Source organism: Primulina eburnea, unplaced genomic scaffold (assembly GCF_022965805.1).
Source record: "Primulina eburnea isolate SZY01 unplaced genomic scaffold, ASM2296580v1 ctg1415_ERROPOS9300000, whole genome shotgun sequence".
Taxonomy (NCBI): Eukaryota; Viridiplantae; Streptophyta; class Magnoliopsida; order Lamiales; family Gesneriaceae; genus Primulina; species Primulina eburnea.
In genome coordinates, this window is record NW_027330944.1 from 44,058 (window position 1) to 69,370 (window position 25,313).

At 37.7% G+C, this 25,313-nt stretch overlaps 1 protein-coding gene across 1 annotated transcript in view; it reads left to right on the top strand.

Moving 5' to 3' along the window:
* Nucleotides 1–13,935: 13,935 nt before the first annotated feature.
* The window catches only part of LOC140820746 (uncharacterized aarF domain-containing protein kinase At1g71810, chloroplastic), a 62,390-nt gene continuing 51,012 nt past the window's right edge, over nucleotides 13,936–25,313 (top strand). The window contains exons 1-2 of the mRNA XM_073181093.1: nucleotides 13,936–14,335; nucleotides 15,093–15,137. Of these exons, the coding sequence (XP_073037194.1) occupies nucleotides 13,994–14,335; nucleotides 15,093–15,137 (387 nt within the window). The 5' untranslated portion in view covers nucleotides 13,936–13,993. The remainder of the gene's footprint in view (nucleotides 14,336–15,092; nucleotides 15,138–25,313) is intronic.

Genomic DNA, 25,313 nt, shown 5'->3' on the forward strand with positions numbered 1-25,313 from the left:
GCATATAACCAATCTAAATCATAAAAACATGCTAGCACAACTGGAAGCAATAATGATGGGTCCCAAGATCTAGGAGCCACATCCATATAAGCATGCAGTTCTAATCAAATTATGTCTAGACTTGACTCGATCTATAACTCTAGGGATCCCGGGGTGAATAAGACGTCACTACCTACCCTCCAATCGGGGTAATGTACGTCTCATTCCTAGACTTCGGTCTGAGCTGTATCAACGGCGGCAATAAGAGTAATACCTATTCCTATGCTGAGATACACCGAAACGTCTAGCTATTTGACAATGCCTGTCAAAGACTCTCCTATCTTAGATGCAATGAATAACAATCTGTAAACAAAGCATAATCATATTCATAGCTGAATATGACAATAATCTCACACATATGAATACAATTCTATAATCAAAGCATAAACATAATACAATATAGACAACAGTCTAGTATGTGATTTTGTTGGGAAACTCAAATTAATCTGATTTGAGTTGTAACTTCCCATATATCACATGAATTATACCTTTATCTTCCCCGTCTGAGGAAGAAGAAGTCTCGAAGTCCAGTCTGTCCATTGTCAACCTGAAATGACAAGAATAAATACACTGTATCAATGTGTAGCTCAAACACAATCTGTTCTAATCAATACCCAATTCAGTACAAAATCTGATCACATCAACAATATCACGAGATAACAGAAACCGATACTGAATCTGATCAATCTGTACCCACTGATGTTTAGACGGCATAACACTACAGTTTAGTAACTCCGTCAGTCTTAACATCACAATTACACTACCAAAATTCCTAATAAATCTCAGTACAATCTATAACTTCAGTATCTGTACACTTTAAGATGAATAACAGCATAATTCTTATAGTAATCTCAATCAAATCAACTCTAAAATTCATAACAATTCCATAAACAATCTGTTTCTAAATCTGACTTCGATTCTACAATATCTACGGTAGTAGAAACACCATATCTGAATCATATTCAATTCTAACAACATCGTAAATTCAAATCTTGTCTAAACGTAATAAAACTTACGTCTTTGCGTAGCCTGAGTTGATAGGAACACAATACCGAAGTCGGATTTCAATTTGGATAGACGGTTTGTTTGAAAATCAATTTCTAAAATCAAGAACAAAGCTTTCCCCCAAACCGATTTCCTCTCTTTCTTTTCTTCTGAATTCGAGATTTGCATGTGTGTATATATCTATATATATTGCATGAAAATTGTACGTGTCAACTCCGAAATTCGCCACAAACCACTCGCGCATATGCGCGCTCATTCTCGCGCATATGCGCGAGACTCTCGGCCTCGACACAATCGCTACTCGTCCGCCTCCGCGCATGTGCGCGACTTCATCCGCGCATGTGCGCGAAATGTGCTGCCCATCTCGTGCTAGACTCGCGCACCTCCACGCGCATGTGCGCCCTCTCACTTCTTGCACACACATTTCACACCTTTATCATGTGTTCTAGTCCGATCCGTTCCGTCTATAATCATCTCGATTAATTCTATAAATCATTTCAGATTAATCTTTGATTACAGTAATCATATCCAAATCATTCCAGATTACGGTAATTAAATTCTCGGGCATTACATATTCGACCGAGTGTATCACCTTGGGGAGCTCCAGTTTTATTTGTTCGAAAGAAAGATGGTACGATGCGAATGTGTATCGACTATAGGCAACTGAATCGGGTTACTGTGAAAAACAAGTACCCACTTCCGCGTATTGATGATTTGTTTGATCAGCTTCAAGGTACTTCTGTATACTCGAAGATTGATCTTCGTTCTGGGTATCATCAAGTACGAGTTCGAGACGAAGATGTGCCCAAAACTGCTTTTCGTACGAGGTATGGCCATTATGAATTCTTGGTTATGCCTTTTGGTCTTACGAATGCTCCTGCTATCTTTATGGATTTAATGAATCGTGTCTTCCGAGATTATCTTGACCGATTCGTTATTGTTTTTATCGATGATATTCTTGTCTATTCGAAATCGAAGAAAGAGCATGCTGAACATCTGAGACTGGTACTTCAAACTCTTCGTACTAGTCATTTATATGCCAAGTTGTCCAAATGTGAATTCTGGATGGACAAAGTGGTATTTCTGGGCCACGTCATTTCGAGACATGGCATATCTGTTGATCCTGCGAAGGTCGAAGCTGTATTGAATTGGCCAAGACCTACGAATGTTCCTGAGGTCCGTAGCTTCATGGGTTTAGCTGGATATTATCGTCGTTTTATTGAAGGATTTTCGAAGATAGCTAAACCTATTACTCAACTGACACAGAAGAATCAACGATTCATTTGGTCAGATGAATGTGAAGCTAGTTTTCTTGAATTGAAGACGAGATTGACCACTGCACCTGTGCTTACTATTCCCTCAGGTACCGGAGGATTTGTGGTTTGTACAGATGCGTCTGGTAAAGGGTTGGGCTGTGTTCTGATGCAACATGGCAAAGTGGTTGCTTACGCGTCTCGTCAATTGAAATCTCATGAAACACGTTATCCTGTTCATAATCTTGAATTGGCTGCCATTGTGTTTGCTTTGAAGATTTGGCGCCATTACTTGTACGGAGAAAAGTTTGTTATCTATTCGGACCATAAGAGTCTGAAATATCTCTTTTCTCAATCTGATTTGAATATGAGGCAACGCAGGTGGATGGATCTCCTTAAGGATTTTAATTGTGAGATTCAATATCACCCTGGATCGGTGAATGTTACTGCGGATGCCCTGAGCCGGAAAGTTTATGATTCTGTTCTAGCTTCTGTTAGTGTCGCCAAGGTACATGATGATATATGTACTTCTGGTTGGACTTTTCACTCGAATTGGAATTCTGTCACTGTCTCAGCATTGCAAATTGAGCCGAGTTTGATATCGAAGATACGAAAGGCCCAACGAAGCGATGCTCAGATTCAAAAGTCGAAAGAACTTGTATCTGCAGGACATCAGTCTGGATTTCAGATTTCTTCTGATGGTTCTTTACGACTTAATGGTCGGCTGGTAGTTCCTGACGACTCTGATTTGAGATATGCCCTTCTTCGAGAAGCGCATTGTAGCAAATATAGTATTCACCCGGGAGGTCAAAAAATGTATTTGACATTGAGACCTCAATTCTGGTGGAAACGTATGAAGAAGGACATTGCTGAGTTTATTTCGAAATGTCTTGTCTGCCAGCAAGTGAAAGCCGAGAGAATGAAACCGGGAGGATTGCTCCATAGTCTGGAAATCCCGAAATGGAATTGGGAACATATTGCTATGGATTTCGTGACTCATTTACCTCGTTCGCCCAAGGGCTGTGATGCTATTTGGGTGATTATTGATCGGCTTTCGAAATCTGCGCATTTCATTCCGTATGAGCGGACTTATCCTTATAAGAGAATGGCCCGTTTATACATTGAGAATGTTGTGAGACTGCACGGTGTGCCAGTCTCCATTGTATCTGATCGTGATCCCAGATTTGCTTCTAAATTCTGGGGTAGTTTTCAGGAAGCGATGGGTACGCGTTTGGCTATGAGTACTGCTTATCATCCTCAAACTGATGGCCAGACTGAGCGTACGATTCAGACTCTAGAGGATATGTTACGTGCGATTGTGATGGACTTCAGAATGGGATGGCAAGATGCCTTACCATTGGTTGAATTTTCGTATAATAATAGCTTTCAGACGAGTATCGGTATGGCACCGTTTGAAGCTCTATATGGGAGACGATGTAGATCACCGTTATTCTGGGATGAGATTGGTGAGAGACAATTGACTGGACCTGAAATGATACAGGAAATGAATGATAAGGTTCAGTTAATTCGGCAGCGGATGAAAGCTGCTCAGGATCGTCAAACGAGTTATGCGAATAAACGAAGACGACCCTTGGAATTCTAGAATGGTGACAGAGTGTTTTTTAAAATATCTCCCTTTAGAGGCACTGTTCGATTCGGCATGCGAGGGAAGTTATCTCCTCGATATGTTGGTCCATACGAGATTCTCGATCGAGTTGGTGATCTTGCGTATCGATTGGCATTGCCACCAGCTTTATCTGCTATTCATGATGTGTTTCATGTTTCTATGTTGAGGAAATATGAACCTGATCCATCACATGTACTTGCACCTGATGAGGTTGAACTTGATCCTTCTCTTTCCTATGTTGAACAACCTGTTCGCATTATGGATCGAAAGGAAAAGATATTGAGAAACAAATCGATTCCTCTGGTACGAGTGCAATGGACACGACATGGTGTTGAAGAATCGACATGGGAATTGGAGAGCAAGATGCGAGATTCGTATCCGCATTTGTTTGATTCTACAACATCTATTCCATTGTATTCGATGTATTCTGATCCTTATTCTGACTTTAGTTTTGATATGTACTATAACTGGTAACATATGTATGTTTGCCAATGTTATGTATATAGAGATGTTTGAGATTTCGAGGACGAAATCTTTTAAGAGGGGGAGAAATGTAAGGACCGTGTATAGTATTATCGTAAATCCTACGTGATTATCGGTAGTTTATGAAATTGTCATATGATTATGTAATTGATGTATATTATGACAATGAAATTGGGAAATGAATATTGAATATGAATTGATGTGGTATGAATTTTATTTGAAAGGCCGGACGCCAATAAGTACAAAATCAAACAGTCTGTACAGAACATGTGGCGCCCGAGCGGTAGAAAATTACCGCCCGAGCGCCAGGGTATCTGAAATGAGTATTCGGGCAGAACACCCACCGCCCGAGCGGTAATATTTGACCGCCCGAGCGCGGTATAAAGATTTCTCGGGGACAGAACATGCCGCGCCCAAGCGGCAATATGTGACCGCCCGAGCGCGGTGTATTTGAAGTCCGGGGGCAGAATGTCTCGCGCTCGGGCGCGAGAATTCTACCGCCCGAGCGTGAGAGGCGGTGGGATGAGGATAAATTATTCTTTCCTTTTTTCCTCCGTCAGATAATTTCAGAGAATTCGAGAGACGCGAAGGAATTTTGATTTCTTTCTTCCAAATCGACTTTGAAACGCCGTCTAAACGCAAAACAAATTATATATTTGTAATCTGCGCGTTGAGGGCTTCAGACTGAGGTAATTTTCTTCTGATTTCAGCAGCTTGAAATATTAAAGTGCTGGAATAGCTTGTATTTGAAGTTGAATTTCTGATATGTAGTAGAATAACCGACAAGAAACTTGTATTCGAAGTCGGAATTAAATTATGATATGATTTTGATTTGATATGAATTTTTGAAGTTTCAAATGATATTTGAAACTCATATTAATGATTTTGGAGTATGTTATTGATTGAAATGAGTATGTAATTGATGCAGATAAAGCGTTATATCAATATCTTCAGGCTACATCAATTGGAAACGAAGAATTGAGGTATGTTGCGACCGGGTAACATACGACAGGTATCTGTATTATATGATATATGTCGATTTGATTGGATTGATTGGATTGGAATACGTGTCTATGTGCCTATTTGATGATTTGATGTGGCATACATGACATTGAGATTGGAGTGTCGATGTATAAAATAAATGTTTTGTTAACACACATCATTTTATGCATACATCGATACATGACATGCACGTTGAGCTATGATCCTTGGATACCCTGATATGATTGGATTGGATTCCGGGGTTTGTGAACACAATCGCTATGCCGGTATTATATGACCCGTAAAGCATAGACAATTGTGGCCCCATATGATTGGATATGAGATGTGGGATTGATGGCGCTTCGTCGACGCTATCATATGTGTATTCCCATATCGGCCGGTGTGCCAGCTCGAGCATTGATTTGATTTGATAGCGATTCGATTGATTCTGACATGTGCTCAGAGAATGGGCATTTGACCTGATACCTCCACGACATACATGCATTGCATACCATGTATCATTGTTTAGATACTTGTGGTATATATTGTGGTTGTTCCATACAGAGCTTTGCTCACCCCAAGGGGGGCTGTTGTTGTCTTTGTGTGTGGACAATGGCAGGTACTCCAGGATATCAGGAGACCGGAGAGGGTACTTCTGGTGGGAGCCACAGCTTGGGCTGAGGTTTTATGTTTATGTCTGATTCCCAGTATATATGTATATGTATCTATATACCGGGGCATGTCCCGAGGATATGAGATGTTTGTATGTGATTGATTACGTGTGGGCGTGTTTATGATTTGAATTTAGATACTATTTTTAGTATTTAAATATCAGAAGAGATATTTTGGGCTCATTGTAAAGAAATTTTAAACCCGTTTTTCGCTGTGATTAATTAAACCCTAATCAGATTGAATTGTAATAACGATTAGGAGTTAAGGGCCCCACACAAGCACTGGATCGTTTGTTCCCGTTGAGAGAATAAATTCAAGAAGTTGAATTTATATTATATAGTAAATTCAAGGAGTTGAATTTATGATAATTAAATTTTGAGAGAATAAATTCAAGGAGTTGAATTTATAAAATTTGAGAATTTAATTTATTAAACTCAAATGTTGGGTTTATTAAATATTAAATTTTGGAGGTGATAAATTCAAGGAGTTGAATTTATAATTTAAATATTAAATTCAAATATTGAATTTATAATGGATTTAATTTATTTAACTCAAAAGTTGAGTTTATTAAATATTAAATTAAATATAGTGGAATGTATGTTTGATGGGCTTGTAGGAGTACAAGTCCAACATACTAAATAATTAAAGTTCTTAATGGACTTTTATTAATTAATTAAACTAGTTGGACTAGCTTAATTAATCAATCAAATCCATAAATGTTAATTATGGTAATTAGGTCATGGAATTTTTTATTCTAGTCTCCACTAATTTGGATTGTGAGATTTTTTTGAGAATCCACAAACATGACCCTTCAGATATTTAGTTTACTTAATTAATTAAATTATTTAAGTAAATGATGATTAAAGGAATAATAAGAATTTTTTATTCTTATTAAATGGAAGGATCCGAAAGTTTGTTAGAGATAATTATTAGAATCTATAATTAACTTAATTAATTAAGTTAAAAGATAGATTAGAAAATAATTAAAAAGATATTATGGTTGGCATGCAATCATTCGATGATCTGTTTTTGAAAAACAAGTCTTTCGGTTCTTCCCAAAGAAAATGGCTCTCGAAAATTCTTTTAAAAAGCAAGAAAAATTTGGCTTAAATTTTGAGTCGAATTTTTCGTGTTATATCTCTGCGCAAAATCTCTTCTAGTTTTTCTAGTGCAAATCAGAAGAGGAACGAACGTTCTAGCGTGGACCTAATTAGAGGGAAAGAAAGGAGTCTCTTGAAGAAAGTTCGTAGGGATTCATCAAGAGCCAGATCTGTTATACCGGATCGGTTGGTGTCCAGTGATTAATTCACCAAAGGTATAATCTTTAACATCCTTTATATGTTTTTGTTAAAATCATACGAGCGCCCAAACAATATTTTGAATGTCAAGATCTAAATTTTTAAAACTTCCGTTGCGTTTGGGCGTGTAGAAAACCCAGATCCAACAAAGACATATGCTCAATCTATTTTACACTATGCTTTCATTTCTAACATTGAACCTAAAAAGATTGATGAAGTTTTAACTGATAATAATTAGATTGGTGATTTACAAGAAGAACTAACTCATTTTACTAGAAATTTTTTCCAGGACTTAGTTCCAAGACGTTCTCAACAATCAGTTATAGGTACAAGATGGATGTACATGAACATACTCAATGAAGATGGAATAGTGGCAAGAAAAAAGCAAGATTAGTTGCTCAAGGATTTATGCAAGAAGAAAAGACCGACGATGATGAAACCTATGCTCCGATAGCTAGACTCGAATCTGTTAGGATATTCCTTGCCTTTGCCTCTTACAAAGACTTCAAAGTTTACAAATGGATTTAAATAGTGCATTCTTGAATGGACAATCATAAGAAGAAATTTATGTTGAACAACTACCAAATTTTATTGACCATTTATTTTATGATCATGTTTATAAACAAAACAAAGCTTTATATGGTTTGAAATATATCCCAAGATCTTGGTATGACACACTATCTAAACCTCTAATTGAAGGTGATTTAATTATAGACATTGTTGATAAAACTCTATTTAAGTTTACTAAAGGAAATGAAACTTTATTAGTGCAAATTTATGTTGATGACATTATTTTTAAGTTAACTAACTTCAAACAATGTGAAAGGTTTTCTAAACTGATGCAGTACAAATTTGAAATAAGTATGATGGGTGAACTGAAATTTTTTCTTGGCCCGCGAGTTAAACAATTGGATAATGGTATTTACGTCACTCAAAGTAAGTACATAAAGGAACTACTCAAAAAATTTGAAATGAAAACATGTTCCATAATAACAACTCCAATGAGCTCATCAGTTAAATTAGACAAAGATGAAGCAGGAAAATCAGTTGAGGTAACCATGTATCGAGGCTTAATAGGTTTTTTACTGTACCTAACTGCCAAGCTACCTGATATTGTATTTGATGTCTGTATATGTGCTTGGTTTCAGTCTGACCATAATCAATATAATTATTTACCTGCCAAGAAAATTCTAAAATATCGTAAAAGCACACAAAATGTAGGACTATGGTATGATAAAGACTCTTCTTTTCATTTAGTTGTCTATTTACATGCAAATTATGCATGGTGCAAGTTTGATAGAAAATGTATCAGTGGATCATGTCAGTTTCTAGGAGACAGACTATCTCTTGGTTTAGCAAGAAGCATACTTTAATTGCAACATTTTCAACTGAAGCATAGTATTTAGCTGCTGGAAGTTAACGTGCCTAATTGCTCTGGATTCAACAACAGTTGAAAGAATATGAGATCATTCCACAGGAGTCACCAATATTTTGTACAATACAAGCATCATAACAATCACCTACAATCCAATTCTACACTTCAGGACCAAACACATTGATGTCATGCATCACTTCATCAGAGATCATACATTGAATAAAGATACAAGGCTATAATATATCTCAATTGATCAACAAGCCACAAATATTTTGTGCTTTTGGATAAACTGATCTTTTAATTTAGTAGACTGATTCTTAATTCAGTTTAGTTTCATATCAAAGTTAAGTGACGTTTGAATATTCAATTTTTTTAAAATTAGTTTATCAATATTTTAAAAATATTTTGTTCCAATAACAGATTGACTTGTGTCTTGTCAAATGAAATCCAAAAGTCACCGTACATAAATATATCAGTTTAGCTCATTATATTCTTACTTCACCATTAAAAGCATTTTCTGCAATTTTTTGTGCTTTTTTTTTTCCTGATTTTCAAATCACAATCATTTTTTGTTTCTAAAATATGTTAGGATTTCTTTTCGAAATTTCATCACCTTCATCATCTTACATCTTAAATGCTCTTGTTGTAGATTACAATTCAATTTATGCCATGGAAGACAAAGCAATTTCAAAAGTTTTGCGATTGATAGAGTCAACTGGACTCAGAGGATTTTTCTACTTCTTCCTTGGATATATTCGTGACAGAGTTTCCCATTGTCTATGAGAAGAGTCAGTCAGTGAAGAGGCGAAGATTGTTATGAATATCAATGGGCAATCTTTGCTCATTGACGAAGGCTTCTATGCAGCCCTGTTTCCAGTTACTTTTAGAAAAATCATTAAGTTTTCTAGTATCTTTACTACTGATTTGGAGAAGATCATGCAACTAAAGTTCTCTGTGTCTAAGAAAGTCGTCAAATTTTCGAGTGCTAATAAAGAACTTAAACTGAAATATCTGTTGTTGATTGTTGTTGTGGCGAAGGGATTGATTGCTAACACATGTTCTTTTGTTGCCCTAACCGTTAAAATTTCATGTGATGACGACCATAGTAAAGGGAATGAAGATCAACTTGTCTCTTATTCTATTCAATACTCTAAAAAATATGGTGCAACACACCAGGCAATTTTTTTTGTTTTTTTGTACAATTGTGCAAACTTTTCAAGGATTCTAGAATACCTCTAAATGCATCAACATCTCTCCACAAGCTTAGGATGCTCAATGCACATAGCATTTTGGCTTTGAGGCCATAAAGGCCAAGCCTTGGCTACTTCACCTGCTGGTCTGTTAAAGGTGAACTAGGAGATTTTAGAAGAAATGATTCTATTTAAGAAGTCTAAGGTTATGGAGAGCAAAGTTAGTTTAGCTCCCAAGCCAAAAGCCAATATGACGTTAATAACTTATGAAAGTGATCCTGATAAAGTACCTTCTCCACTAGTTAAGAAATCTAACAAAACCGGTTTCTACTGTGAGCGAACTAGCGCCTTTGCCTATGGAAAAGGCAAGTGTGAAGAAGCACAAAAAGGCTGAGGAGAAGCAAATTGATCCAAAATTGGCCAAATATGTTGCCAAGGCAGCAATTGCTAAGGAAACTAACAATAAAGGTTTTGCTAAACCTGCAGAAAATCTGAACTTGGTTGGGATACTGCTTCTCTGCAAACAGTTGCTCTACCTATCATTATACCAGCAGCAAGGCCTAAAGGCATAATTATCAGGGACTTTATTACATACCCCAGGTCTGGAATGGACTCAAGATTCTCTTCTAAAGAGACAAAAGGGAAAAAAAAGAAAATATGGTTGAATTGAGGATTCTAAACCACTATCTGCAGTCCAAACTCAGATAGATATGTTAATTGACGAGGTAAACGAGTATGCAGACACCAAAACTGAATACTATGATGAATGTTATTAGTTTAGAATAGTCACTCTTGCTCGCAAACTTAAGAGGAATGAGGCCTTAAAAAAGTTCATTGCTCTTGAGAAAATGGTGATGAAGGATGTGGAAGCAGTATAAGTGGTGCTTGCGTTGGAGGGGAGGAAATATTTATTTGATTTAATGAGATTAAGAAACTGACAGTGATTTGTGAAGAACTGAAGAAAAATTATGATTCGATATGTCCAACTACCCACAATGACTGGGCTACATTCACTCAGTTGGATGTAGATTTGAGCTCACTGCATATGAAATTCAAGTTCTGGGAGATGGAACAACAGTTGTTCATTCTAGTTGACAACAAGAGTTTGAAATCTACCAAATATTCTATTCAAGAATATTCTATCAAAAATGAACTGAATCAAGAGGAACAACAAAAATAAAAGAATTTATCAGTTCCAGCTATGAAAAAAGTGATTGATCAAGATCAACCAAAGTCAACCCAAGATGGACCGTCATCTAGTTTGTTGAGCAAGTTGTTGGCTCAACTGAATCCTCAATCAGTTTAACCCCAGAAGTTGAGTTGTCAACTGAACCAATTGAGGTAGTATCAGTGATTAATTTTGAAAAATTTTGAAGACAATATCTGAAATCATTCTAGAAGTTTCATGAGAAATAAGTTAAAATAATCCGTTCAAATTCAAGAAGAGACTATGGATAAAGAGATTCTTGGTCACATTGAAAATTTTGTTGCTGAAACTACTTCTACTCTATCTATGGGAATTATTAATTTGCTGAGAATAGAAGAACATTTGATAGTTGAGGCTGAAGAAGTGGAATTTGTAGAGAAGTTGTTACTCTTGTTCAACCATTTCCTTATCTAGTTCAATATGTGGAAGTTCAATTTACTGAAGTTGTAGTTCCTGAGAAATTTTTCATGTCTGAATCTGTGAGGAGCCAGCTTGCTCCAAACCCATCAATAGTTGAAGAGTCAGTTGCAATAGCAAACCAAATTGAAATTCAAGATACTGAAGCTGAAGTTGTTGAGTCAGTTGAGAAAATCGCAAACACTTCACTTGTACAAACTACTTCAGTTGATCAAATTGATGTTGCTAAACTAAGCAGTCAGTTGATCATTTTTGCTAATCCTAGAGCTCGTATATTGCTGAATCACCAGAACTGGAGTTTGGAGATGATTTTCCAGTGGTTATTATTCTTTCAAATTTGACTGGAATCAATGTTCTTTTTTCACAGGTCAAGACATGTCAAAAACCGACCACAACTGGTGTTGAGAATCTCAAAGATAAATTGTTCAAGGACCTCTCTGATCTATCTAAAGATGTCAAAACATTGTTTATTCATCTAGATTCCATGAGAAAGAACTTTGCTTCAACTTCACAACTTTCAAGTTCCATGATGCTCTTACACAAAAGATGTATCTAGTACATGACAGCTTAAACTCAAAGATTGATTTAATTCACACCCAATTCTTTGCCAAATTCTGCTCTATGTAAGCCTAGCTGACTTTATTTGTACACATTATGAAAAGATATATGTTCACCATGGTGTTGGTAAAAAGGGGAAGATAATGCTATTAAGTCTAAGGCTGAATCCGCTTCAAAGAAGTCACAGAAAAGGGTGAAGACAAGGAACATAGAAGATGCATTTGTTTATTCTATCAGTTTTCACAAGTTTTCAATTTATTTCTTTATCATCTTCAGAAGCTATCAGTATTTCAGATATTTGCTTATCAGAATTACTCGTACAGTTTTTGCCTAAGACAAATGAATTTATTGATTAATTTTTGTCAAACACCAAAAAAGAGAAAATTGTTGAAACATTTATGTTTTGGTATTAACAAATGATTTAATACAAAATTAATCTAAGCTAAACTGAGTCATCCAGACCAATGGAACTGACTATGTCCATAAGTTAAATTGATTTACCTAAATTGGACTAGTCAAGCAAAACTGACTCAGACCTAAACTGAATTATATCGAAGCACTTTTTATCAAGTAATCAATTTATATACACTATCAAGGACATCAATTTATACTAGATGACTAAACTAATTATTGGATAAGTTTTTTCGTATTTTACCGATGCATCCAAATCCAACCACATTACATTTTGTACGGATGATGAAATGGACAAAAGTCGCAGCAACAACTATCATTATTTGGAACCATTGCAATTTGAAATCTATAAATAATGATGCAGATTAGTTGAGTGGATGTTACTAACCTATAGAACAAAAAGATTACACTGACAAACATATGATTCAAGCTTTCAAACTTACAAGTAAAACTGATCATAAAGCACATTTTTCGAAGTTGTATCTAATCATTAAGGTTCATCAAGTGCTAGAAGAATTTTTCGTAATTCATTATATTCGAGAACAGTTTGTATACTATTTTTTCATTCAGTTGAGGAAAATAGGAGTTTTAGTTTTAGCAATGTTAAGTCCAAACTGAACTGGATTTTCATAAATTGCTTCTAAAGATCAAAGTTTTCTAGTGTGTGCCTTCTAAAAAAAAAAGAGTGACATAGAAGCTTGAGTTCTCCGAACATACAGAAACAAACTTGCATATATTTTACTTTCAGTTTGCTATTAAGTTTACATTACCAAATCATTATTTAAATTGTTCTAATCTATCAATTTGGCTTCTTTTCAGACATCTTTTGTTAGTCTAACATTGACAATCGAGACTATCAAGTTCTGTTTCTAACCAGACTGAATTATTTTTGAAGAAAGAAATTTTAGGAAGTGTTTATTCAATCCCTTCTAAACACTTCAATCGTCCTTCTATTTTCTCTAATCCTATTAAAGAAGCTTTCATTTTTCTTCTTGATAAAGAGAAAAGGCTATATTAGATCCATCAGATTTGGCAGAGTAGGGTTTTGCATCACAAATTGAGTAGAATACCGGTTCGGGTAGATAGTTTGGACGGGTCGAATTGTAAGAGAAGTCGTGAGACGAATTTGCACTAGTTTTTGTCTTTTTTAAAAACTAAGAGTCTGTCGGCTACTCAATCCAGATCATGCACAACCTATTGGTCATGCAAGAGTCACCCCAAAATCAGTTATTATATCCTATTTCGTGTATTTGGATAGATAAGAGAAACATTCGTGGATTTGGATAAATAATATAAACATTTAGCCCCAGGTTATCATGCACAACCTGTTGGTCATGCAAGAATCGCCCCAAAATCAGTTATTATATCCTATTTCCGGAAATAAGAGAAACATTCGTGGATTTGGATAAATAAGATAAAACATTTAAAAGACAGGCCAACCGTTTCTACACTCATTCGTCTCACCCCCAGACGTACAATGCTACTTTTCTTCTCACCGTCTCAACTTCTGTTACCCACAATTACCTTCACTCCCGGGCGGGTTCCGTCGACATTCACTCCTCGACGCCTTTCCACTATGGAGGCGGCGGCTTCTAGTAAACTGGATGCTTTCACTCAGTACTCCGGCTACCTCTTTCAGATGACCGCATCCGAAGGCGAATCATTGACTGAATACAACATTTCCAAAATCAGAGCTATATATCTGAAAAAGCCTTTTATTCTTTTGCGACGACTCTTCCAAATAACCACCACCCTGGGCAAGTGGTTCGCTCTACGGTACTACGACAACCTTACAGAGCGTGCCGATTTGATGTTCGAGGTATGAATCTTAAGCGCAAATAGTTTTCGAATTTGAACGTCATTTTCTACATGTGCTTCCGAGTTAAAAGTTTTTCAATCTGATTGAATTGGTCAAACGAATGTAGCCTCAAGGAATTGGGATTGGCCAAAATATGATGTTTATGACCAATGAAAAACTGTACGATGAAAGGTTGATTGGTGAGGTTACAGCTAAATCCTCGAAGGTTTACAAGCAGAAACAACTCTGGTCGGAAGAAACACTGTACTGCACAAAACTTCAAAATTGTACAACCTGAGACACGCAAAGATGACGGGATTTACCTTAAATTTCCGGAAGAATTTTTATGATGAGAGCTTAATTATTTATTTTGGATTGCGTACTGGTGCAATTCTGCGATCACTTTTCTTGCTGGCTTAATCACTCTCTCAGCAAATCAGCTGCATTTGTATCAATTTTCACGTAGTTAACTGCTTGAACGATAACTGCTAACTACTGTTATTTGGCTGTCAACTTTGCTCAAACATCCATCTTGTAGCGCAAATACCTTTTTAAGTTGTGGTGCCAACATTAGTGAAGCTTGATTCTGCTGGATATAAGTTGTTATATGCTACTTTCTTGTTGATGCATCATTTATATATGAGTTAATGAGCTGTCTTGTTAATTTTTTGTTTGTAAAAATATGTGTTATTCTTATTTAGTTAAAATTTTCATACTGAAAAATCACACTTTACTGTTAGGAATTCACTAAGTATAGTTTTGACTTATATCTTTGTAGGTGAGGGCAGCGGAATTGAGGAAGATACTAGTACAACTTGGCCCGGTAGATCTTGTTCCATATTTATCAGATAATAGTTAATTTGAATCCCTTTCCTTTCATTCCCACTCTTGCTGTCAGAATCATTTTTATTGTGTTACTTACGAAACAGCTCGTGTTACATTCATTATCATGAATTAGTTTCAAATATACTTTTAAGTTGCATGATTTCAAATCGTCGTAACTTCATTTAGGCCAGAAAAAAAATAAGATTCTGGGATACATTACGTCTGCAATGGATGAAATGCATCTACGCACAAAACAACATTCTAAGGTTCTTGAGGTGGTTTATTGAATTCTTCCTTGAACAATTTCTTCCATTACTCCATCTCTATTGTAGATGATCGAATTTTTACATGTGAACAAATGTGGCCAAGGTAGGCATTTGATTTTCTAGGACTTCTGTCCTGGATTTGAGTCATATCGAGTACATGGGTGAATAAAAGTTTATAATTTTTTTTTATAAGTCGATGAACTTATTTTGCAGAATCTATACATATTTAGGTGTAGATATATTAATATATGTGCTAAAAGTTTTCACCTTTCTTTTCTGCATATAGAATATCTTTGGTAATGTTTAATGAGACTTGTGCTGTCAGTGCAAGAATTTCTCTGATAAAGAAGGTAGATGTACATAGAAAATCAATGGTTCTCTTTGATGAGTTGGCCTATGCTAAACATCTCCTTTTAACCAATGTTAAATGTCATTGGAATGTTTATTTGCTACAAGTAGACTTATGGAAGGCTCGAGTTTCTCATATTGTGCTCTAGAGAGGTGTACTTTTCTTGATTGATATGAAGAAAAGAAAAAATATTTTAAGTATGATGTTTATTTTGTAGAAAGTAAACTTGTCAATTCGCGGATGACTCCTTGTTCATGGTTCAAACAAAGGCGCATATCATTGCACTGGTCGAATTAATAAAAGCATTTGGCCAATATTCAGGGCTGAAGATAAACTTTCAGAAAAGTCTCATTTTGGGAATAAATATTGAAAAAACTGAGGTGTTCGAATTAGCACAGACTATCGGCTGCAAACATGATGATTGGCCGATTATGTATCTAGGAGCACCGTTGGGAGGTAGGCCTACGACCATCGAGTTTTGGGAGCCAGTCTTATCAAAGATGAAGAGGAAGTTGGCTAGTTGGAAAAAAGCATTTTTGTCGAGAGGGGGACGTCTGACACTCATAAAATCGGTTCTATGCGCGATGCCTTCCTATTACATGTCCTTGTTCATGGTCCCGAGAAAGGTGGCAAAAATCATGGAAAGAACAATGCGGGATTTCCTTTGGGATGGTTCGGACGGGGAAAAACATTGTCATCTAGTGAGTTGGGAAAATGTTTGCAAACCAAGGGATCGAGGAGGGTTGGGGCTAGGGAATATCGAGTTGAGGAATAGGTCGTTGTTAGGTAAATGGTGGTGGAGAGGAACAAAGGAAAAAGATACGTTGTGGAAAAAAGTGATCAAAAGTATTTACGGAATGCAAGATAATGAGTGGGACTTGGCATTGGCAAAGAATGGTACTTTTAGAAGCCCCTGGAAATTCATTTCTCGCACTTTCCCGGCAATTCAACTGTTGTGGGGTTCGGTTTTGAGAGGGGGTAACTCCATTCGTTTTTGGGAGGATGAGTGGGGGGATAGGGGTATTCCGTTCACAGATCGTTTCCCTGCTTTGTTTAGAATTTGTACTGTGTCTAACAAACCTATTTTAAATTTCTTAGAGGTGACCGGTATTCAGGGCGCACAAAATTATCGGTGGGATGTGAGGTTTAGGAGAGATTTAGATGATTTAGAGTTGGAACAATTTGTAGATCTTATGAGCGCGTTAGAGAGGGTCAGGGTTCAGCTTGCTAGGGGTCGACGATTACAGGGTTTGGTTGGGGGATAATACGGGCATGTTTTCTGTCAAGTCATTCTATGCTTCTTTTTTTCCCTTTTCAAAACTTTCCTACTCTTCCTGCATTCGATCATATCTGGAAAGTTCCTGTCCCACAAAAAGTGCAAATGTTCTCGTGGATCGTGGCGCTAGGTAAAATACCTACAGCCGATGTGGTGCAAAGAAGATGGCCAACCTGAGCCTTATGTCCTAACTGGTGCCTGTTATGTCAATGCAATGAAGAGAGTCAGGACCATTTACTGCTTCACTGTTCATTCTCAAGGATGTTGTGGTCATTGGTTATGCAGGAAATGAGTTTCCAGTGGGTATTCCCCCGGAGGGCTTCAGATATGTTCATCAGCGCCCCGAGTCTATATACGGGGAGGCGAGCGAGCATTTTATGGTTTGTTACGATTCACATGCTCTTTTGGAGCATTTGGCTAGAGAGGAATAACCGAATCTTCAAGGGAAAGAGAGCAGACGTCAACGCCGTATGGGAGCTCATTAAGTTCAGAGTGGCGAGTACTATTACAAGGATTAAAGATTTTCACGACCTTTCTGTTTCGGATGTGATTAGGGATCTTAAGTTTGTAATGTCGTGAAGTTTTGTTTTCGCGATACTTGCATTTCGCGGATCGCTCATCCGCTACTATTGTAAAACTTTTAAATTCTATATAATATTATGTTTCCGATAAAAAAAAAAGATTATTCCAAACACATTATATTTTTTGCAAAATGCAAGCACTGTCTTAGAATGATAGATGTACTTGTATCATGAGACAATAATCCAGTTTCTTTGATCTAGCTGCTTCCATTCCCAAAAAGTTTCTTAGTTGCCCCAAATCCTTGATTTCAAATTTTGTCGCCATTTCTTGTTTTAATATTTTTCTTTCTTCTATGTTATCTCCTGCCAGAATGAGTCATCCACATTGAAAATCAACATAGATGTCTTTTCGTTAGTAGATTTATTAAGAAGGTATGATTAGCTTGTCCTTGGTAAATCCTTGACCTTTAATGAAAGTGGTTAATCATCAAACTATGTTTTGGATGGCTATTTAAGACATACAAAGATTTTTTATTTGCACACTTTTGGCCCCAAACATTTCATCAGACTGAGGTGGAGGTTCCATTAGAAGTTTCTTCTAAATCTCCATTCAGAAAAAACATTTTTTTTCATCAAACTAGTACAATATCCACCAGAGATTGACAACCATGGATACCAACAATGTTTGATTTTGAAACTAGAGGGAAATATCTAAGTAATCAATTCTCCATACTTTTGGGTAAATCCATTGGCTATTAATTGGGCCTTGTACCTTTCCAGAGATCCGCCGGAGCCATATTTTATACTAAATATCCATTTACAACCAACAACAATTTTACTTATACATTTCTGGGACATACACAGAATGAAGGAGATAAATTATTATATGATACAAAATTAGATAAAGGGTGTTTTGTACAAGAACAAACATTTTTCCTGAGGGCAATAAGAGGTCTCATCATCAACTTTCTGAACAAAGTGTCAAGTATGTCATACAAGATAGATTTGGTTTTGACTCAGGTCAAGGAAACTAACTTGACAATGACTGAAGTGCAGACCACTCTCTGATGAAAGCTAATATTTATTAACTCTCACTTAGATATAAATACAAGAAAGTAAAAGTCAATGAAAACAGAGGGAGAGCGCTTCAAAAGAATCAAGGGAGTTGTTCTGCAGAGTTTGTGTGACAAATACAAAGCAATAGATAAATATTCAATCAAGAGTGTTTCTAGAGAAAGATAGGAACAAGAGTGAAATGTTGTATTGCTTCTGTATCAGAAACCAATCTCGATCAGTAAAGATCTGTCTCCAGTGTATGTAGGTTCATTGGTGGCCAAACCATGTAAATATTTGAGTCTCAATGACTTTACTGCAGTTGCATTTCAATTTCTCATGTTATTGATCATCATCATCATCATTGAGTGTTGGATTCAATCCAATTAACCTGAAGTATACCAACTGCTACACACAAATCATTACAACTCGTGACAAGAAAACAATCAAAGTATTGAGAAAACTGCCGTGGATTGTGGAAAGTACCTATCCCGCATATAAAAATGTTTTCTCGTGGATCGTGGCTTTCTCGTGGATAATAATATCTGGAACTTACTCAATAATAACTGGAAAGTACCTATCCCGCATAAGGTTCAAGTTTTATCGTGGAATGGTCTGTTTGTGCTTTATGCCCGCAGTGGTGTAGTTTATGCCGGAAACAAGAGGAGGACCAAGACCACCTACTGTTGCATTGATCTTTACGAGGGAATATGGATAAAAGTGTTGCAAGAGTCGAGTTTCGAGTGGACATTTCCAAGAAAGGCACAAGAATTGTTTTTTTGGAGCCAGGCTTACTTCCCCGAAGAAGAACTAGGAGCTTTTGGTATTTGGTGTTTCATTGCATCTTTTGGTCAATTTGTTTGGAACAGAACAAAATAATTTTCACCGACACATCAGAGTCTAGGGACGAGGCCTGGGAGAAGATCAAATTCAGAGTTGCCACAAAGCTGCTAGATTTTAACCACTTTTTTATATCAGATCTAGTTAGGTATTGAAAATTTATTTATAGTTGACGATGGTGTGGTAGTCGTTGTGGGGTGTTTTGCAGATTTCTCATCTGCCTTTTTGTAACTTTTTTCTACTATTCTAATAAAACTATCGTTTCAAATAAAAAAAAGTATGGAGAAATAATTCTTGTATATCATAGACATAGTGGCTGTACATTAATATATAAGCTTAGGTAAGACAAAAAAAAATTAATTTTGTCTGCCATATTCATATGTTAGATATTTTTCACCTGTATGAATGTGTGGTAATTGAATTTAAAATAAGATAGAGTTTTGGCATTTGATATGGTAAACACCATAAACCTATATTATATATGTGTGTTTCTTTTCTCGATCTTCCGTCTTATTTAATTTTTTTTTGATCAGAAACTAAAAATTTATTAAGGTAATAATAATTGATATTACAAAGCTAGTGGATGAGCAATCCACAGTCCATCCACTGATTAGCTAACTAGAACAAGTTCATAAGTAGATAAAATATCAATCCGTAACTAGGTCGGATAAAAGTAAATGCTGAAACACTGGCACACTAGTCGTCCATTTTGCCACTGTGAATCTTATCTTCTCCCATAATTCCTCTGACGAGTCTTCTTTGTCGCTGAAAATTCTGTTATTGCGCTCTATCCATATCGACCAAAAGGTGCAATGTACAATGATGTACCAAAAAATTCTTCTTCCCCTTTCATTGAGAAATCCGTTCTCCACAACAAACATATCTCTTGAAGATGCTGGAAAAATCTACTCGAATCCCAGGTGTTGCATAACCTTGATCCAAATTCGTCTTGTGAAAGAACAATGTAACAGCAGGTGGTCTTGATTTTCCTCACTTAGCTTGCACAAGCCGCACCACTGTGGGCGTAGAACGGTACTCGACTGTCTCTTCTGTAAACTGTCACAAGTTTGCAATCTGCCCAAAGCCACTATCCAAGAAAAAACCTTTACCTTTTGTGGGATCGGTACTTTCCAGATGTTTGTGAAATAAGGGAAAGATAGATTATCTGAACTTGGGAAAAAAGAGTAGTAAAGAGAACTGACAGAGAAAACACCCGATGGCTCCCCTAGACAAACCCTGACATCGACAGAACCCACACTCAAAGAAGCTGACTCTAAAATACCTAGAAGGGAAGTGTACTCACCCAACTCAACATCATTCAACCCTCTCCTGAACCTCACATCCCACTGGAAGGACGTAATTCCCTGACTATTTGAAACCGAGTAAAATTGATCAATTGGTTTATTTGAAAATAAGAGAGGAGAAAAAGGTGAGGAAACGATCTTTGAAAGACAACCCACCAACCCACCTATCCTCCCAAAACCGCAGTAAATTCCCTCCCTTTAGCACCGTGCCAATAAAGTGTCGACAAGAAGAATGGGACCGAGAAATAAACTTCCAAGGGCTTTTGAAAGTCGAATTCCTTGCCTCCTTTAAATCCCAACCATTGTCTTCAAAACCATAAATGCTTTTCTACAACTCTTTTACACATAGAATCTTTTTCTACCGCACATCTCCACCACCACTTCCCTAGCAGAGATTTATTCCTCATTCGAACACTCCCCAATCCTAAACCTCCCATCTCTTTAGGTTTGCACACTTGACTCCATTAACCACATGGCAATGAGTCTCCCCGTCCGCACAGTCCCACAGAAAATTCCTCATTAAAGTTCCATTTGCTTTGCTACGCGTTGTGGGACCATGAAAAGTGACATTGTAGTAAGTAGGTAGTGCGCTCACCACCGACTTACTAATCAATGTTAGTCGACCGCCTCTAGATAAGAATGCCCCAACTTGCCAATTTAGTTGACATCTTAGAAACCACGGGGGCCCAGAATTCATAATTTCATGGGGTCTCCTCCCAAAGGTGCACCTAGGTATTTAATCGGCCACTGTTCTTTCTTATAACCCACCACTTCCGCTAGACCGTCTACCTCTTCATCAGATCGATTCAGTCCCAATAATGAACTTTTGTCGAGGTTTATTTTAAGTCTCGATTTGAGCAAAAAAGTTTTATTAGTTCGACAACGGTCAACAAGTGACTCTTATTTTGGACGAGGAATAGAGTGTCGTCCGCAAATTGTATGTGAGAAATTTCTACCTTGTCTTTCCCGACCTCAAGTCCTCTCACCACATTTGACAATTTAGCCGTAGGAGACCCTTCCCCCCTTGAACTTCCCTCTTGGTCTACCGTTGATAAAAATTGAGTACGAGACATAAGAAACGCAACCCCTGATCCACTTCCTCAACTTAACCCCAAAGCCCTTCTTTAGAAGCACAAAGTCTAGAAATCGCCAGTCCACGTTGTCATATGCCTTTTCCAAATCGACATTCTGTATCCATCTTTTTTTTTTTTTCCTTCTGTACTCCTCCACAACTTCGTTTGCTATGAGACAACAGTCTGTAATCTGTCTACCTCGAATGAAAGCGCACTGATTTTCAGCCACTGTTTTGCTCATAACTTTCTTCAATCAATTAGTCAAGACGTATAGGGAGTGCCCTAGAAAGAGAAATTTTTGAAATGTTCTCTCCCCCCTTCAGTAGTCGAGCATCCAAGCTCTACTGTTGCTCAATTATCTCGCCCAACTACTGAGCATTGTTGATCGGCTTATATCGGAACCACCGGCGCCGGCTGCCGGCCGGCGGCGACCTTCATTTTCAAGTCGTTTTTAAGCTTTCAAGGTTTTTCACGCTTTTTCACGTTTTTTCAAGCTTCTCTTATGAACTGACGGTAAAAATCCGATTGGTCCAAAAGAATGTATGCACCAAATAGACGGAACCTGGCATATGGGTCGGCAGCAAAGGAGAAGGTCATTAAGTTGGAACATAAAGTGTTTACATTGAGGCTGGGAAATGGGGGTAAATCAGTTTGGTGGGCCGAAAGCACTAGGAAGTCTAACTACATGATGGATTTTGAACGTAGCGAGGCCAGATGGCTAAGCTCGATACTAAAAGAGTTCATTAACAACACCTACTCGAGAGTGGATTTCCAGCGATATAGGGGAACGAATGCGATATTCACAGCGCAGCGAATCATTAACAGACGCGGAAGCTTTGTTGAAGTTAACAAGTTCGACTCGAGGGGAAGAAAGCAAATTACAATAGTGCCGAGCGGATACAAATCAGTGGGATGGAAGAACATTTCAGAGGCTCTGGACAGATTGTTATCAGGGAGTGATACCAGTAGGGATCGTCAACCGAGTAGACAGCAAGAACGCAATATCTTCCGAAGATTTACAATGGAGAAGGACGATAACACAAGACGAAGGGATGGTACAAAGGAATCACTAACAGATAAGGAAGATTTTGACAAGGAAAAAAAGATGCTGTGGCACGAGGCACTCATTGTTACAAGGAATAGAGCAAACATTACTTGGGAATTTGACGTATGTTTACTGCTAAGTTGTGGTTCGAACTTTAATTATCTTTTCGGTGGATCACTGGTCCACTATATGTAACTTAATTTCATTACTTAATAAAATATGTTTCTTATAAAAAAAAAAACATTACTTGGGAATTGATTAGAAAGGTCCTTGGAAAACCTGCAAGCAATGTACCAGAATTATTTCCTTTCCAAGGAGATAAAGCAGTGTGGTGGCCATCAAGTGCGGATGAGTATTCTTACTTCTTGAAGCTAAAAAGAGGATTCTTCGACGGAGGTGTGTCCTTGAACTTCGAGAAATGGAGGCCCGACATTAACACTACTGACTCGGTTGACAGGTGCTGCAATAGTTGGCTGAGTATTTATGGGATACCATGGCATTTATGGTCCAGGGAAACCTTCGCAATTATTGGAGATCGATGTGGGGGTCTGTTGGAGATCAGCAAGGATACGTTGCAATTTCATGATTTGGAATCAGCCAAGATAAAGGTGAAGGGCACTGCGGGAGGATTCATAACCAACAACATGAAGATACAGTTGGGAGAAGGGAGCTTAGATATCAGAATTCGTGTTGATTCCTTCGACTCACATGCTTACGAACAGTACGAGCGGCGGACTTATGCTCAAGTTCTGGTGAACGGCAAGAAAATGATGGCGGGCTGGGGCAATACAAACTCTCAAAACAGGAAGATGAATGAAGCAAAGCTATCATATGAAGCTGCGGGAAATACTACGAATCAGAATTATCAATTACAAAATGGGTACGAAAACTCACGAGTACCTAACCAATGCACCGAGAGGAGTCCTTTGGGAAGAATCAATCACAGAAACACTACGACCAACGAGAAATCCGGCTCGATTTTGGAAGGAAAAGTAACAAAGATATTGGGAAGAGTAGCCCCAACAGAGGTTAAAAAATTCAGACAGTCACCGATTCATTCCATGAGCAATGATGAGGCCGAAATGAATACAACTTTGGGCGGCAACTCAGGAAAGTGCTTATTGATGCAGAATTACAAGAAAGTTTACAGCAGAAGATCCAAAGCTACCAAAGAGCTACTGGCCGAGGAAAAAGTTGTTGAAGATTTCCTGGGAGATGCTGATGGCCGAGAGTTAGAGAACCATGATTTAGATGATACGTTAGAAGCTGAAAATGATGAATCCAGTGACGACATGCAGCAGAAGGACTGTTACATTTCAGATTCCGATAGTCATTTCTCATTCAAATCGGATGGATCAATTAAAATCATGGACGAGGAAACGCTAATGCAGGGACTTTTCTCACCTTCGAAGGACACTACGACAATCAAAGAGACAATCACACGCGTTAACGAGGTACCTAATGTCGGAAAGGTACTAACCGGTAATCAATTTCCTTCTTTGAACCATTCTTTTTCGCTTCATTGTCTACTACCTACTTCTTTCACAGTGTTGGGGTTGTCTAGTGGTTATTTAGGGGGGGGGAGGGAAGGAAAATGCATTGAATCGTCGGGTAACGAGAGAGATATTTCATCACGGGTTGCTGAGGATACAGCTTCTGGTACTAGAGAACAAAATGGAGGAAAAAATACAGAGGGGAATTGTTGGCAAGAGGTAAAGAAGTCAACAGGACTTTTAAGAAGAGAATTAAGCAGGTTGAAGTGGGGGATTAATTATGAGCGAGGAACAACATCGAAGGGGACCGTATCTTTGTTATGAAAATATGCACTTGGAATATAAGAGGAGGAGGGGCAGCCAAGAGGAGAGAACTTGTTCGAGCAGTCATTCGCAAGGAAAATCCAGATTTAGTCGCAATCTTGGAAACTAAGCAAGAGCTGATTGATAAAAAATTCGTGGCCAGCTTGTGGAAAGCAAGATTTCTTGAGTGGATTTATTTGCCGTCGGTTGGGAGTTCGGGAGGGATACTCGTTATGTGGGATCCGAGGGTGGTGGCGGTGAGCAACAACTTGATAGGAAACCATTCGGTCTCGATTGAGATCAGCGGGAGGGAAGAGCAAAAGTGGTGGTTTTCGGCAATTTATGGACCGGTAAGACCAAGAGACAGAGAAATGTTATGGGATGAACTAGCGGGATTGAGTTCAATTTGTGGGGAAAATTGGTGTTTGGGAGGAGATTTCAATGTGGTCCGAAATGCGGGAGAGAAACTGAACAGCAATTCCATTAATGCGAGCATGATGTGTTTCGACAGTTTGATACAGGAGTTGGGCCTTCACGATCCGCCGCTATTGAACGCAAAGTATACATGGTCAAATTTGAGGGAACAACCGATTTGCTGTCGATTAGACAGATATCTTTTCTCCGAGGGATGGAGGGAAATGTTTCAGAACG